This window comes from Balaenoptera ricei, chromosome 12 (assembly GCF_028023285.1).
Source record: "Balaenoptera ricei isolate mBalRic1 chromosome 12, mBalRic1.hap2, whole genome shotgun sequence".
NCBI lineage: Eukaryota > Metazoa > Chordata > Mammalia > Artiodactyla > Balaenopteridae > Balaenoptera > Balaenoptera ricei.
Window position 1 is genome coordinate 31,491,136 of NC_082650.1, and position 15,410 is coordinate 31,506,545.

At 36.4% G+C, this 15,410-nt stretch overlaps 1 protein-coding gene across 2 annotated transcripts in view; it reads right to left on the bottom strand.

The window, feature by feature from the left end:
• Window positions 1-1,007: 1,007 nt before the first annotated feature.
• Window positions 1,008-15,410, bottom strand: part of ENPP1 (ectonucleotide pyrophosphatase/phosphodiesterase 1) — a 67,725-nt gene continuing 53,322 nt past the window's right edge. Inside the window, exons 18-25 of one of the 2 annotated variants that reach the window (XM_059941195.1) lie at window positions 14,312-14,481; window positions 13,417-13,468; window positions 11,894-12,048; window positions 10,197-10,326; window positions 9,051-9,131; window positions 8,081-8,213; window positions 6,328-6,490; window positions 1,008-4,399 (exon numbers count right to left, since the gene is read on the bottom strand). In XM_059941195.1, coding sequence (XP_059797178.1) covers window positions 4,229-4,399; window positions 6,328-6,490; window positions 8,081-8,213; window positions 9,051-9,131; window positions 10,197-10,326; window positions 11,894-12,048; window positions 13,417-13,468; window positions 14,312-14,481 — 1,055 coding nt within the window. In that variant the 3' untranslated portion in view covers window positions 1,008-4,228. Of the gene's footprint in view, window positions 4,400-6,327; window positions 6,491-8,080; window positions 8,214-9,050; window positions 9,132-10,196; window positions 10,327-11,893; window positions 12,049-13,416; window positions 13,469-14,311; window positions 14,482-15,410 lie in introns of those variants that run through there. The other variant, XM_059941196.1, reaches the window with a different exon arrangement.

Sequence of the window (15,410 nt, forward strand, 5' to 3'; positions counted from 1 at the left end):
TGGAAGTTACAAGTTGGAGACTTTCCTCCTGGTTTCAGACCATTTGAAATACTGGAAAGATATTTATATATGCCTGTCACTCGTTGTTACCTAGAAGTACGACTAAATGTAATTAAAACACCACAAACAAGGATATAGGTCACAAATCAGAAATGGTTAACTCTGTGAACCTGAAATGAACTTCGGATCTTTCTTCCGCCTCCTGACAACACAGCTGGAGTTAATTGTCTACAACCCTTGTACTCAGCACCAATCCCTGGAGAAACACCATCACCCGCCCTTCCTGACCCCACCCTCCAAACACACATCCACATCCAGGCAGGAAAGCAGCCAAGATTCTGTATATACAACTTTTATTTGTAAATTCACATTTCTTAGCTTAGAGACACTTAATCTATAGAAGTTTTTTTTTTCTTTTTTTCCCCTACCTTACAATATTTAGACTGGCCAAAAAATCAGGGAAAACGCCCTTGGACTATAGCCATGATAAAATTTAACTTGGTGCTTATGAAAGCACCCACACACCAAATTCCTGCGATAGGCTTCAGCGTGAAGTATAATCACATTTAGTTTCAAAGTTCAAACAACAGTTTCAATTACAGATAAACACGTACCCACAGATCTGGGCTGGACAGTTATTGCAGCTAATGGCAGAAAATAGTCACGGTGGGGGGGTGGCCGTAGCCTATCCTGGAGGACTCAGTGATTCAGCTCTATCCTGGTGGGTCTTATCTCCTTAAACAGGACCAGCCAGGCCAACTGGCCTAACCACGCTCTGCATATCTCCTTACCCTGCCGGAACCTGAACATTCGCCTTCTTCCCCCTATGGTTTGCCCTCTTTTCTCTGATTCTTGGAAATATTTTTAAGTTTCACCTGATTTTTTGCTCTGCCGTGAATAAACTAACCAGCTAGAAAATTATGTATGAGAGTTACTTACCTCATTTAACAAGTACTGACTGGAGGAATGGCAGCAAAATTAGGGGTAAATAAAGGTTTTGCTGTGCATTTGAAAAGGAAAGAATAGCCTTTATTGAAAAAAGTAGGATACATACATTTCCATATATGATCATGTGAATTTACCATTCAAACCGGGGACTAGTCACATGTCTTAAGCAGATGAAAGAGTGCAAGAAAGGGTCTCTTTCAAGACAAGAGAAGAAAAAAAAGCATATTGTATAAGAGCAACTGAAAGCTAAGTAGGAACAGATGTGGTTGCCTTTTCCTTTAAAGAATCAGCGCAGAATTTATAGTCTGACATTTCCTTTAAGAGCAGGAGATTAACAAAGTAAGAAAAACGAAATAGTTGTATGTTGTAAGTTGGTCACAGTGACACTTGTAGAAAATATCGGAAGTAGCAGTAAATGGAAAAATGCCCCAAATGTATCCACCCAAGGGAGGCTAGAATGCCGTTTTTTCACTTATTCACCTGCAGAGCTCCAATTCATCCTTCATGTCCTAGCCCAATCATTACCACCTCTGGGAAGCCACTGCTGATACTTCCAAGCAGCACCCAGTGCCTGCTTTGTACTCCCTGGCACCCTGCCCATGGCTCCGTTATAACATTTACCATCTTTTAGGGATCATTTACACTGCTGCTGCCTCCTCTCTCTCACCAAGACTGGAAGGATTGTCACTTGCTTTTCTCTGTATTCTTGCTGTCTGGCAAAGGAGAAAGGCATCCATCCATTTAATTAAGATCTGCTAAGATGCTCCATGTAGAGGCAACTGTGTCTGCATGTGTTTTGAAAAATATATAAAAATCAATGAGACACTTCTATAAAGAAGTAGATATCCTTCTGCTAAGTGCAGATAAAAATCTTCATTATTATATATAAAATAAACATAGCAAGATTCTGAAAGGTGGAGAGGAGAAGGCAGACAGGCTAGGGATCTCGGGACCCAAGGAACAACACTGTAATGAGTTCTGCTGGGTTTTCTTTTAGTTCATACATGCTAGGCTTGTTGCTGAAGAAGTCAGCAACCTGGAAATGTCAATGAGTACAGACAAAAAGAAGCCCCAAGAAAGGCCTGCTATCTCACCAGCCAAAGGACCAGAAGAGGAGTGGCCTAGCAAGGGAGAAAAAAATAACTGCTCCTCTCGAACTAAACACCACATAAAAGACCATGATCCCACCCATGCCAGCAAAGACAGAGGTTTGCCAGGTTGTGAAAAGGTGCCCCAAGTCCTCTGCCAGGACAGCATCAGAGAAGACTGAGTAGGAAACTGGTAATTTCATTCCCACCTAGTGATAATAAAGTTTTCCCTGCCACCCCTGTCCACAACATCAGTGGAGACCACATGGGGGCAGTAACAAGGTGCCCTGCACATCTCAGCCAGGGAAGCATCAATGGAGACCCAGTGGGAAGCTGAATTCTCACCCTGCCTAGTAACAGGGGTCCCCTCTTACTCCATGTCAATAGAGGCTGAGTAAGGAACCTGGCAATAATGAGACAGTGCCCCCAATTCGCCTGCTAGGGTGATGACAGAGAAAGTCAGCTAAAACAGAAGGTTTAAATAAGATCCATAGTTTCATACATAATCCCTAAAATATCCAGGTTTCAGTTGAAAATCATTCACTACAACAAGAACCAGAAAAATCTTTTTGAATGATAAAAGACAATAGATGCCAACACAAAGATGACACATGTAGGAATGATCTGACAAGGATTTTACAACAGCCATCATAAAAATCTTCAATAAGCAATTATGAACATGTTTGAAACAAATGCAAAAATGGAAAGTCTCAGCCAAGAGAGAAAATTTCTCAGCAAAGAAATAAAAGCTACAAAGAAGAATCAAATGGAAATTTTAGAAATAAAAAAACACAATAGCTGAAATATAAAAATCAGTGGATGGGCTCAACAGCAGAATGGATTAGACAGAGGAAAGAATCCGTGAACTTGAAGATAGATAGAACAATAGAAATTACCCAATCTGAACAACAGAGGAAAAAAACAGACTGGGGAAAAAAAATGTACAGAACCTCAGGGATCTGTGGGACTAAAGCAAAACCAATGAGACTTTCTAAATTAGTAAATAATTTTCAGATGCAAATTGTATTATCTAAATTAGGTCTTTGTGGCCCCTCTGCTTTTGAAGAACAAGTATCATATGAAGGACAAATACAGATCTTTGTTGTATTAATATAAGACTTATATCAGACCCAAGTAGCCTAAAAGTGAATGTAGCTTTTGAAAGTCCACAGGTTGGTACTAAAGGGTATAGTCTATGAAGCAGAGAAATCAAGTTCATTTATCATGACTACCGAGAAGATATAAAATGATGGTAACACATTCTGTTCAAATCAATGGAACTTCAAAATGAACAGCTCAGAACAGTATAGCTCTGCTGCTGGTAGCGTCATTTTTTGTGCACAGAGGAAAACGTTCCCACTATCTGGATGAAAAATGCCACCTTGCATGAGTTGACAAGCTCTGTGAAGCTTCACTAAGACAAGACACACTTTTAACAGTCTAAATAACCATTTTTGGAGTTATTTTCAACCTATGTTAAATACCAGTGAGAAGGATGGGAATATTTTTCTTCTTTGGTACAAATGTAGAGTAAAATTTAGAAAAAGATGTACTCAATACACGCCTTCCCTCAAAGTTTAACTTGAAAGAATCATTAAATCTGAAGAAGCCCAGTCACAGTTAAAAAATAACACAGGATTACATACTTTGGCTTTTGAGGGGCTGTACAGAAAAGATAGAAATAGGGCCTCAAATATTTTTGCTTCCATTAACTTTTATGATTAAAATTAAAATAAACTCTAAGTTAAAAAGAATCCAGAATCACTCTTAAATTCTTGGGAAGAAACGAATGAAACAGGGCCTAATTCCAATCCTCCTCATCAGTCTAGTGTTTGCCAGCATCATCGAAGTTTATTAATGATAATAAGATTCAAACATCTGGTGTCCAGAGAATGTTCACAGCTACTTCTGCCCTTAAGAGAAGTAGAAGAGCAGTTTTAGGTATGGTCTGTCTTTATTCCCCAATCTGAACAATTCTTACACATTCAGGCACGTGCGTGACTCAATAGGAACACTTTCCTACTGTTATGCGGAGGCCACAAGTTTCCCTGAGATGGTTGTGTATCACAAGAGGATTCCCAGTTCTAACTCCGGTCAACAGTCTCCGAACAAGGCAATAGTGTAAATAGAGGATGTATAAAACAGAAGGTTCTTTCAAAAAGATTTACAGCGTGGTTTTGGAATGGAAAACATCAGTCTTCTTGGTTAAAGGTTGGCAAATGTGTTTTCAACTTTAAAATGTCTGAAATTGGCTCTTTTCTTTCTTGATAGAAGCTGAGTCCAGTGATGTGTTCAACATCTGCGATTCGAGCTCTGTGTCGCCTCAACAACTCTTCAACCCATGAGGATTCATGCTTCCCATGCTATGAGCGTGGGAAAGGAAGAAAAGTCACTGGAGAGCAGTCAATCAACCTTCCCTATGAACTTTCCATCTCCCCCATTTTAATCAGCCGTGACACCTCGGCTCTTAAATGGCAGATACCACGAGAGTTGTTAGGCATAATCCCTGCTCTTGAGTAGCTCACTATCTAATACGTACCATGCATGTTTGTTTAATAGATGTATCAAATTTGGGAAAAGTATATGTGGAACAGATGTTCCTCTATTACTTTGGTGCAAGAAACGTCAACAGTATGGGGTTAAAAAATGTTAGAAAACAGAAGCAACATGCCATGTAGAAAGAATATGGAAATTAGCATCAAGAAACTTGGATTCGGGCTTCCCTGGTGGCGCAGTGGTTGAGAGTCTGCCTGCTAATGCAGGGGACACGGGTTCGAGCCCTGGTCTGGGAAGATCCCACATGCCGCGGAGCAACTAGGCCCGCGAGCCACAACTACTGAGCCTGCGCGTCTGGAGCCTGTGCTCCGCAACAAGAGAGGCCGCGATAGTGAGAGGCCCGCGCACCGCGATGAAGAGTGGCCCCCACTTGCCACAACTAGAGAAAGCCCTCGCACAGAAACGAAGACCCAACACAGCCAAAAATAAAAAATACATATATAAAAAAATTAAAATAAATTAAAGAAACTTGGATTCAAGTCCTGTTTCTACCATTATCCTACCAGGTAAACTGAGGCAAGTTATTTAACATCTGAATCCTAATTCTCTTACCTGCACCCTCCTTACTGGGTTACTCTGAAGATCAAATGTAATGATGTATGCAAATGCACTATACAAACGCTAGTTCTTATCCGAATCAATTATCAATGTGTTTGCGATGAAGAAAGGATTAGGGGAAGTGGTAAAACGCACTTTCATTTCTGGTGAGGTAGTGAAGTTTTAGCTAATACGAGATCAAAAAAGAATTAAAGCCTTATGCTCTGGCACATGGAAGCAGAGATGGTAGCTAAGGCAGGTAATAGGGGCGGAAATCATACATCCATGTGTTGGTATACATTTTTCTGAAAATGGCTACTGGAGAAAGTCAGATGAAGAACATATCCACTGGTTGGTGTACTATGATTATACTTTAAAGGCATACTTCAATAAAGGTTCATGTACCCTTAAGATATCATTAGTTGGAAATGGTAAATATAGACTTTTCACATAAAAAGGAACAGACCAATAATTTCCACTTTCCCATTAGCCTCCAGTCATCCACTACCCAAAACTGCTGTTCCACTCAGTCTCCTCCTCTCCAGCAGTCCTCACTCTGGCTTTCAGGGGAATAGCCCTGACTCAATAGACTACTTGGCCAGTAGATATCTGCCATCTGTTCCAATATTTACAGGAATAAATAAAAAGTACACACAAGGGATCTGTTCTCTCAGGCCAATATCCAGCTAATCCTTAGTCACTATTTCCGTAAGTATGTGTGACACACCTTCAAATAATCCTCTTTCTGGTTCACGTTCAATATTTAGTGTCTTCTAATTACGCTGCCATTATAGAATTTGTTAAATGCTTGTATTTAAGATATCGGTACAATAGCTTTTGGAATGGTACAGATGGAAAAGGGACTCAATGCCTAATTCATGGCACTTAACATCATTGTGGTCAGTGAAGTGTAAGCATAAGTCTATTGCTGCCTTTTTTTGCAGGGGAGGGCCCAGAATTCAGGCATGGATTTAATGGCTAAGCCATACGAGGTCACTAAGTTTTGACATTTTGATCTTACTGTTAGTGCTTTTAACCGACAAGAATGATGTTCTCTGAAGATATGTCATCTTAGAGGATCAAATTTAAAACCATCCTATAATTTCGAAGTACATGTATATACCAGTTATGTTAGATATGACACACACAAACATATTTATGTGTCAGTGTTTAAGGTAAATTAAAAAAGGTTACTTACAGCACAGCTCTCACTGTTATCAGTCCTGTGAGGCAAAATGAAAGCCAAGGTATCTAGATTTTCACACTGTGAGGGAGTCTGAGATGTATTTTTACAACTTGTTAGCACAATGAAGAAGTGAGTTGGAATCATAATTTCTTGATTACGGATGATTCTGCTGTTTCTGTAAAATATGGTAATATTCACTTTGAGAAAGAAATAACTATCTTCTTCTTATTGAATATTTCACTCAAGTATATTGTTAATACAATACATCCCAAAATAAAATTCAGTCAAATAATTAAACATACTGTAAGAGGCTAGTTATCATAATACCTCAACATTTTCTGCCAGATGGAGAAAGAATAAGAATTAGAAGACAGCTAAACACAATCCAAATAATGTGATTTTCTATAGAAATTTATTAAACTTTGGATTTTTGGGGGTAATTCTACATTAACAAACTGAAATTGAGACACTAAAGAGAAAAATATCAATTTTGAATATGTACAACCAAGACTCTAAAGCATTACTGATAGTCTTTTATATTCTAGGCAGTTATGAACAGAGAGTGAAAGAGAACTGGTTTGGGATTTTTTTATTCTAGCTCCTTCAGAGAACCTACGAATTCTCCTATGTTTTACCTGGATCTTCTTTCCTATCCCATAACTTTTTTTTTTTAATTGAAGCATATTCTCAAAGATGTCCCAAGTGACACTTTTACCTCATCTTAATTCTGCCATTTCCTTTGGTCTCAAAACTAGATTTGTTTGAAATTAAAAAAAAAACAAACTAGATTTGTTTGGGTGGTATTTTAGCATCTTTCAAAATTTAAGGTAGTGGTATCATTGTTTTTAAACATAATCGTATGTGGAACCATGATACATAAATAGATGGAGACAGCGCTCTGGTTGAAGCTGTGAATGGGAAAGGTATAAGTTCTCTTCTTTTCCCATTCTACTGCCGTCATCTCTGAGGCATTTACATGGGACACTTATGCCTCAAGGGTTATAGTAAAAAAAAAAAAGAAAAATGTAATTTTACAAACTAAAGTGATCACAGGTGTATGTGTGTAAACAGTAATCCCTAAATCTGCCTGAGAGAGTGGTTCTCAGAAAGGGGCTGAATCTCAGTGGATGTTTCACTCTCTTTTTCTTATAGTCTGAATAGAAAAATTGCTTCCAAAAATCTTGTAATTATTGTTCTAATAAAGATTAACTAGTCTCTAAAATGTTCTTCCCCTCTCCTTTATAAAAACAGCACCACTGATGGTTTCTCAAGAAGGTCACTGTATCATTCCCCTGCCGGTAGAGTTGGGTAAAAGCTGTGACATTCGACCAGGGGCAACCCTGGGGCACTACCGCTTTATAAGCGTTCTGCTTCCTTGACTCAGGATGCCTCCAGCCACACTATATCATTCTTCATCTTCTAATTGGCAGTATGCAAGTTAAGACAGTATCTTAACAATAGCCACACAGAGAGATTTTCAACACTGATGTTATCTTCTTAACAAAGGCAGAGTTCAGTATTTAATATGAACTACAGAATTATTCATCTGAGCTGAGTGGGCGATAAACACTGCTTTCATCTAAAAAATATTTAACACTGAGCAAAACATCAAAATTAATCAGATATTTCAAGGGGCTTCCAGCGTAATCAGAAATGTCATGTACATAAATATGAATAGCATCAGATAGAAAAGGTTCTGCTGACTCAACTGGATGGTAATCTCACTTGAGAGCTGTTTTTAAGAGTAAATGAAATACGCTCTTACTGTTTCAGAGTCTCCAAGGAATCATAACGTCCGTCATAATCAGAATCAAAGACGGGACCACTGACAACATTGAGACCATTTCTTTCTTCAGCATACCTTTGCAGCAGGGTGCCATGAAAGTAGTGCCATATAACTGAAACAAGAAGGACGACAGTACAGTTTCAAAAGAACAAGGTGCCATGTTGTCATGTGAAATAAATCCACACCATGATTCAAAATTAGCGTTTGTCATAATTAGGGGTAAAGTCAAGTTTGGCCAAGAATCCACTGTTCAGCTTTGGCCCTTGGAAGGACTAACCAGCAAATGCTGAATTCAACTCTACTTGAGGCATCCTTAAACATGTGCATTATCATGAAGCTGTGATCACACATCATCATTAAGCATAAAAAAAAATCATGAACACAAACAAGGCAGGTTATTCAAATTTATTGTTAATATCTGAATTTTTTTGAAATATTCAAAAGCATTCTAGATGTAAATTAGAGTAAAAATTTCCTTGTATGCTCTATATTTTGAAATTCTATATGTCACAAAGTATAAATGTGTATTTATTCTTATAAGAGTCAAGTATTGCAATAATTAATAATGATGTAAAATCTATTCATTTTAAAATAAAAAACAATTATCAAGAACTTCCAAATAGTTAAATAGTACAATAGACTGAAATTTAATATATGTTAGTAGACCGTATTAGCTACATAACTTAGGAAGAACATTACATACTTTTTCCACCAAAAATGTTTGTAAACACTTAAGTACAAAGCATAATAATAACTATAGGAATATATCATAATTCTAATACTTGTAGAATTTTTTGTGTACTGGTATTCTCAAAGTTAAACAAACCTATAAGAACACATTTGATATTTAGTCATTTAATTTAGAGCATCAGTCTTATTACATATAAATCATACCTATAATTTAGGGAAATTCATTGAAATTATGAGACATAAGATTAAAATTTTTTACCTTGAAAACTCTGGTACATGGGCACTATATTAGTAGTAAGCAATGCTTCAGAATATACTTGACTTGAACCTTTATTTAATTCTACAAAGAAAATAACAGGTCAACTATTTCATTCTTCACATGTAACACTAGGAATTATACTTTCTCATGGGAGACATTTAAAAACATCAGCTGAGTATCATCTTAAACTTGTAAAACTTTCCCAGGTACTGGGTCAAGGGGAAATGCAATGTGTTTGGTCAAGTCCCTTAAAAAAAACAAAATCTTTGGATCTTTTCTTCTTCAAGATGAATTTATCAATGAAACAGAATCTTTAATATGAAGGTCTCAAATTAAACATATTCAAATTTTACCTCATTTGCCTTATTTCAACTAAAGTATATTGTGTTGACAATCTTCTTTCCTAAAACTCTCTCACAGTGAAAAGAAAAAAGAGAATATCTGGCTTCAGAACAACACCTACTAACTAGAAAAAACATCACAGGATGTCTGCCTCAAAATGCTGTACAAGGCTTCTTTGTATGGACTTTTGGCTTAGACCTGTCTATTTTTATAATGCAATAGCCAAGTTCTGACTTCAGAAGCTTGCTCTGGGGACTCGATTGGATATTGGGTGTATTTGAGCACCTGGAGGCTTCTGAGTTTTGCCTTTTTAGGACGGATTCAAATTGTCTTCTCATTAACATACAAGTCTGCCACTTGAAAACACAGAACACTTAACTTCAAAAAAAGCCATTCCTTAGGGGCTTTGTACCAGTGAAAGAACAAGCACACTTAGGCTCTCCCTTTACCTAATTCTTTGACAAGTCACATTTTTCTTTTCAAACAACAAAATGATATCTCCTTCCTAAGAACCCTGATGCATCCTTCTGACCTGAGTTTTCTCAAATTCTGTTTAAAAGAAATGCAGAAAAGTGAAGAATGTTCTATCTACAGTGCCTGCACTAAATCCATCACCCTCCAAACAAAAGTAAAAAGGTTTCCAAAACTCAAGTTTTAGACACTTGAAAATTTTCCCTAATAGTTCTATTTCCCTTTCACAATTTTCACCAATAAATAAACAAGACGTACACTGCCCCATAAGAAAGAAAAGGAAACGAAAGAGAGAAAGAAGGGAAAGGGAAGGTCAAAGAGGAAGAGACTTACGTGGTGGGGAAAGGAACCCATAACTCAGTTTAGTGTTATTTTTATAAAACGAACATTTATGGACAGGTCTAAGAGGAATTCGGAGATCCTGGTAAAGACAATTGGAAAAGTCTTCTGTAGAGAAACTATCCTGAAGAACAAAATGAAAAGGACCATCAGGGATCAGGCATACGGAAGAAAAACAGAGAGTTTTATAAATAGTTAAAGGTGAATCACAACATAAAGTCATGGAGTTCTGGCTGTCGGTTCATGTCCTTCACCATTTTCCATTTTTCTACGAGAGTATTCATCTTGCTTCTAACTGAAGTGTAAGAACTCTTTACAATATTAAGGGTATTAATCATATATGTGCAAATATTTTCCTACTATGTTGTGCTAATTTTGTTTATAATGTTTTTGTCTACTCAGTTTCAAACTTTTGTGTAGTGAATTGCTGACTTTTAGAGATAGACTCTTTCATATCCAACACAGCCACAACAACAAAAGTAGTGGGGCTTAGGGGGTGGAGAAAAGCCACTGAACAGCAATTCGATATGAAAATCTCAGGAGTAGTGATGACTCTGAATTTTTGCAGCTTTCATTATATAAGAAAACTGAAAATTCAGAGTCCAAGAACACCATAATTAAGGTATTAAACAACAATAAATAGGATGGGGACCTACAAAACACTGGGTAAACTGCTATATACTACAAAGTCAAGTAAAATGTGTTTAAAGTGTTTGAAGATGCTCTTTAAAAATTAAAAATCAAATTAAGGTAAAAACATGTTAATACCTGAAATGTCTGTGTGTATTCAATATATCTATATATAGACACAGAAATTACATATATATATATATATATATATATATATATATATACACGTCTCCCTATCTTTTTATTTAGCAGCCTTAGTGAGTAGTAACAAAAGCTCTGTTTTTAAAATCTAACTGCTACAGTCAACTAAGCTCTCTCAAATCCCCTTTCCATCCCTTAAGGGCATCCTATAGCTTGCCAGACATTTTCAGTTTTCGAAAATCTGGTCAGTCTAGTTTAAAACTTCACTTCCAGATAAGATCTAAATCTCATCTCCTCCCCCCATTCTCTTTCTCATCATTTATCTTTCTACCACAGCACCCAAGGGACGAGAGTGAGGGGGAATGGTGGTCTTATTCTGGGATATTTTCCCCTACTTCTTTCAAGGCCAAACTCTTCTGGTCTGGGTGGTAGACAGGATCCCTGACCTTTCCCTGGTTTGGTCTGGGTGTCTTCCTATAGGTGGTATATACAGTGAGGTAACTGAGCTTTAATGGCCTTCTCCATCACTGAGGACCCCCTACGATTTGGGCAGCCAAGGGAAATCCTTGTACTTACACAGCTATGTACTTTGAGATAAATTGATTGTAAAACTGAGTTCATTAAATTAGAAATTAGAATCATCAAATATTAAAACTGAGAAAAAACAAAAGCAAGGGAGAAATCTTCACTGCACACCCTTGTTTCACAGAAGAAGTTTGCTCTGAGTGTCAAAGTCACGTAGCTAGTTAGTAGCAGAGCTAGAACAAGAATCTAATTTTTCTGACTCTCAGTTCAGTGATCTTCTAATTTGGGAACCGATTACAGAGCCAAGATCGACAGTGAGAAACTATGCTTTCAATGTTTTGCTTAATGATAATATAAAATAACCACACAGAGGTAAAGAGGTGACAAATACTTGCATTTCGGTCGATGGTGTAGGCTGTCCAAAGGGGCATCAGGATGTCATGGCTGTAGCCACTCACAAACTGGTGCTGGTAAAGCAGACAGACAGTGCTATTCTTCCGGAGAATTCTGGGTCTTCCATAAGGTAGAGTGCCACGCTTAATGGCCTTCTCTTGGGTCATAGGGGGAAAATGAAACCACCATTCAAATATGCTTAGTGTGCATGATATGATAATACATAATGATACACTGATCTAATTCTTTCCTCTACTTAACCCTATTGAAAAATTATTTGTAACTATAAACTTAAACTAATTACAAAGAGCAGAACCATAAACAATTTAAAAAAAAAGGAGTTCACTGCAGTTTTTGCCTATGAAGATTCTGAAAGATCAATGTAATACTAAGATATCACAAGATATTACATGAAATTGCTAGGAATTTCAGCAATTAGGACTTAAATTATATTACTAAAATTCTTTAACATTGTCTTTATTACTTATTTTCCAGGATATACTACAGAAGGAAAATTTTCTGGTTGATGTGTGTACCTGAAAAGCAGAAGTTCAAAACTGAAATTATGAGACTACACTGAACGAAACAACAATAGTATGTATACCGTTTACTGCCCCTTTTCCCAAGCATCAGATACTTTTTTAGAGTTCTTTGTATACATCGTTGAATTTAATTCTTATACAGCCCTAAGAATTAAGGTTATATGCCCATTTTATAGATGAGAAAACAGCAATTTATAGGGAGTAAATGCTTTTTCCATGGACATACGGTTCCTAAGCTCATATTCAAACCCATATCTACTCAGTTCCAAGGTGTCACTTTTCACCACAAAACTTGGCCACCTTGGGGCCATCAGAGATTTCTCTAATCTGAACATTTACAGAGATTTTATAAAGAGAAGTTCTACATGAATAGAACTTCATTCATATAAATGAATGCAGAACTTCATTCATTCTGCATATATGAATGCATAATTCACCTTTTTATTCCAGCAAGAAAAAGCTGTGAGCCAAGTAACTTAAGGATCAGAGACTGTGTCAAAGTGATGCTAAATATCCACATTTCATCAGCTGCTTGCATATTCTTAATTTTCATTCAAAAGTTATGAAGAAATAACTTTAGATAAATAAATCAATTTATACTCCCTTATAATTAACTAAGAATTAGGTAAGATAGAAAGCTAATGGGTATTTTAAATGGAAATCTGAGGATCTATTATTATAATATTGTATAAACCTATAAATATCTTCAAAATCTCAAGACACTCCACTAAGTTCATAAAGAGTGATTCAGCTTCCACTAATTATATTACATGCTGTTTCCACTGTAAACATGCTTTCTTTCCTTATGACTAATAGTCTAGACTATCAAGCTAAGAAATCTCTCCGGTTCATCAGGTCGTCCTCCATTACTACCTTATTTTGTTGGTATTCTCAAACAATGACCCAAAAACTAATTCTGTGGTTCACATTGTTGAGAAAAAGCTTGCTTCCACATCCCAGGCTCAAGACTAAGCATGCCTTACCTTCTGCCATTGTCAGATTCAACTGTGTCTGAAAATCCACAATTGGCAAAATCTAAAAAATTAATGATACAATTTTTAAGGACTGAGAAACATGCTTTCATTTTGTAATAAATGAATTTTACAGTTTAAGTATTCCACCACAGAACAAAGATAAATTTAAAATCATTTTGTGCAAGTGAAAGTTATTTTTTTTGAAGAAGAGATAAAAGAATAGGGATAATAGTTGCAAAAAGACAAAATTGTTAGCATAGCATAACACAAGTCATCGAAAACAAGAATGTAATTGCTGCTTTATAATTCTTATCTCTACTCTAACAGTCTTTTTACAAGTCTAAATTAAACCTAAAACAGAATGGAAAGCGTAAGATAAACTACTCAAATGTCTATTTTTATGGACACTATCAATTTTGTTCATAACTTGTCATGTATTTTCATCTCCTTACAACAACTGTATATTAAGATAGGAGTAAAAAACGAAAAGTGTCATAAATCCTTTTCATGCCAAAAAATGATTATTTTCCCTCTAAATTTAAAATAGGTTGGGATGTATTTTAGAAAAGGAATATTGTGATTGGTTCATAAAAGACCTCACTGCTAGGATATCAGCACGGATTCTGGGATTCAGTACATTTCAGGACTCAGCTAGACCTCTCCCAGCCTACAGCCAAATCAAGTCTCGACACAGGGGGATAAAAATAGAGTGAGAGTGCAAAAACCCGGAGCAGGAAAAATAAATAATAAAAAGGTCGGCATGTGTCACTGGAATTGAAAATAAATATATGTTTACTCCCACTCATAAATTTTAATTTAATCATTATGTATTTCTACAACATATGCTATGCAGAGGGTGTTAAAAAACCATACCCACTGGGCTAAACTTCTTGAGACTACTTACCGAGGGATCACACAAGCAATCGAGGCTCTCCCTGGGGGCTCTTGTGAAGGGGCACTGGACTAAGGAGCGGAATTCTCTGGGATGCTTTGGGGTATAAACAGGATTCTTTAGAAGGTGGTTAAGGCTTCCATGAGTTCCATTATTAGGAGCTGGTGTCAAATTCAGTAAATCTGCATAATTTCAAGAATGGTAAATAAAGATTTACTTAGAAATTTCAAAACTAAATAAATAGTAGACTTGAACTATGAATTTTATCTTTTAAAGCCAAATCTATTTAAGAGTCCTTAACTCTTTACCTAAAATAAAACTATAAATCTCTCTCTCTTGGGCTGTAGAGTACTTATGACCATGCTATTCTCAATGGAAATACTGATATGCATGCTGTACTTCTCTATAAAAATTTCTAAATTTTAATGTATACAATAAATATAGTTATCTCCTGTTGAATGCTTATTATATGCCAATCAGTATGCTAATATATTTTTCTTACTTAATCCTCAAAACAATTTAATAAGTTATTGTCAATATTTGGTAGATGAGTACAGGCAGACCTCGTTTCACTGTACTTCATTTTACTGCACTTCAGAGACACTGCATTTTTTACAAATCGGTTTGTGGCAACCCCACATTGTCAGATGATGGTTAGCATGTTTTAATAATAAAGTACTTTTTAATTAAGGTATGTATATTGTTTCTTTAGACAGAAGCTATTGCACACTTAATAGACTACAGTATAATATAAATGTAACTTTTATATGCACTGGGAATCCAAAAAAATAATGTGACTTGCTTTATTACAGTCTTCACTTTATTGCGGTGGTCTAGAACTGAACCCGTGATTTCTCTAAGGTATGCCTGTAACCAGAGTGTTTAGCTTAAGATTTCAAGCTACTAATGGAGTAGACCTAGGATTCAAAACCAGCTCTGTCCAAGTCTAAGACTCACGCTCCTAATAATGGCAAACACTTATACAGTAAAGCGCTTACTATATGCCAGGCACTGTTTAAGTGCTTTAGGATATATTAACTCATTTAAGTATACAGGCGCTCACTAAAATAATTTTACTTAGAACATATTTAAGGTTTTACAAATGCCCAGT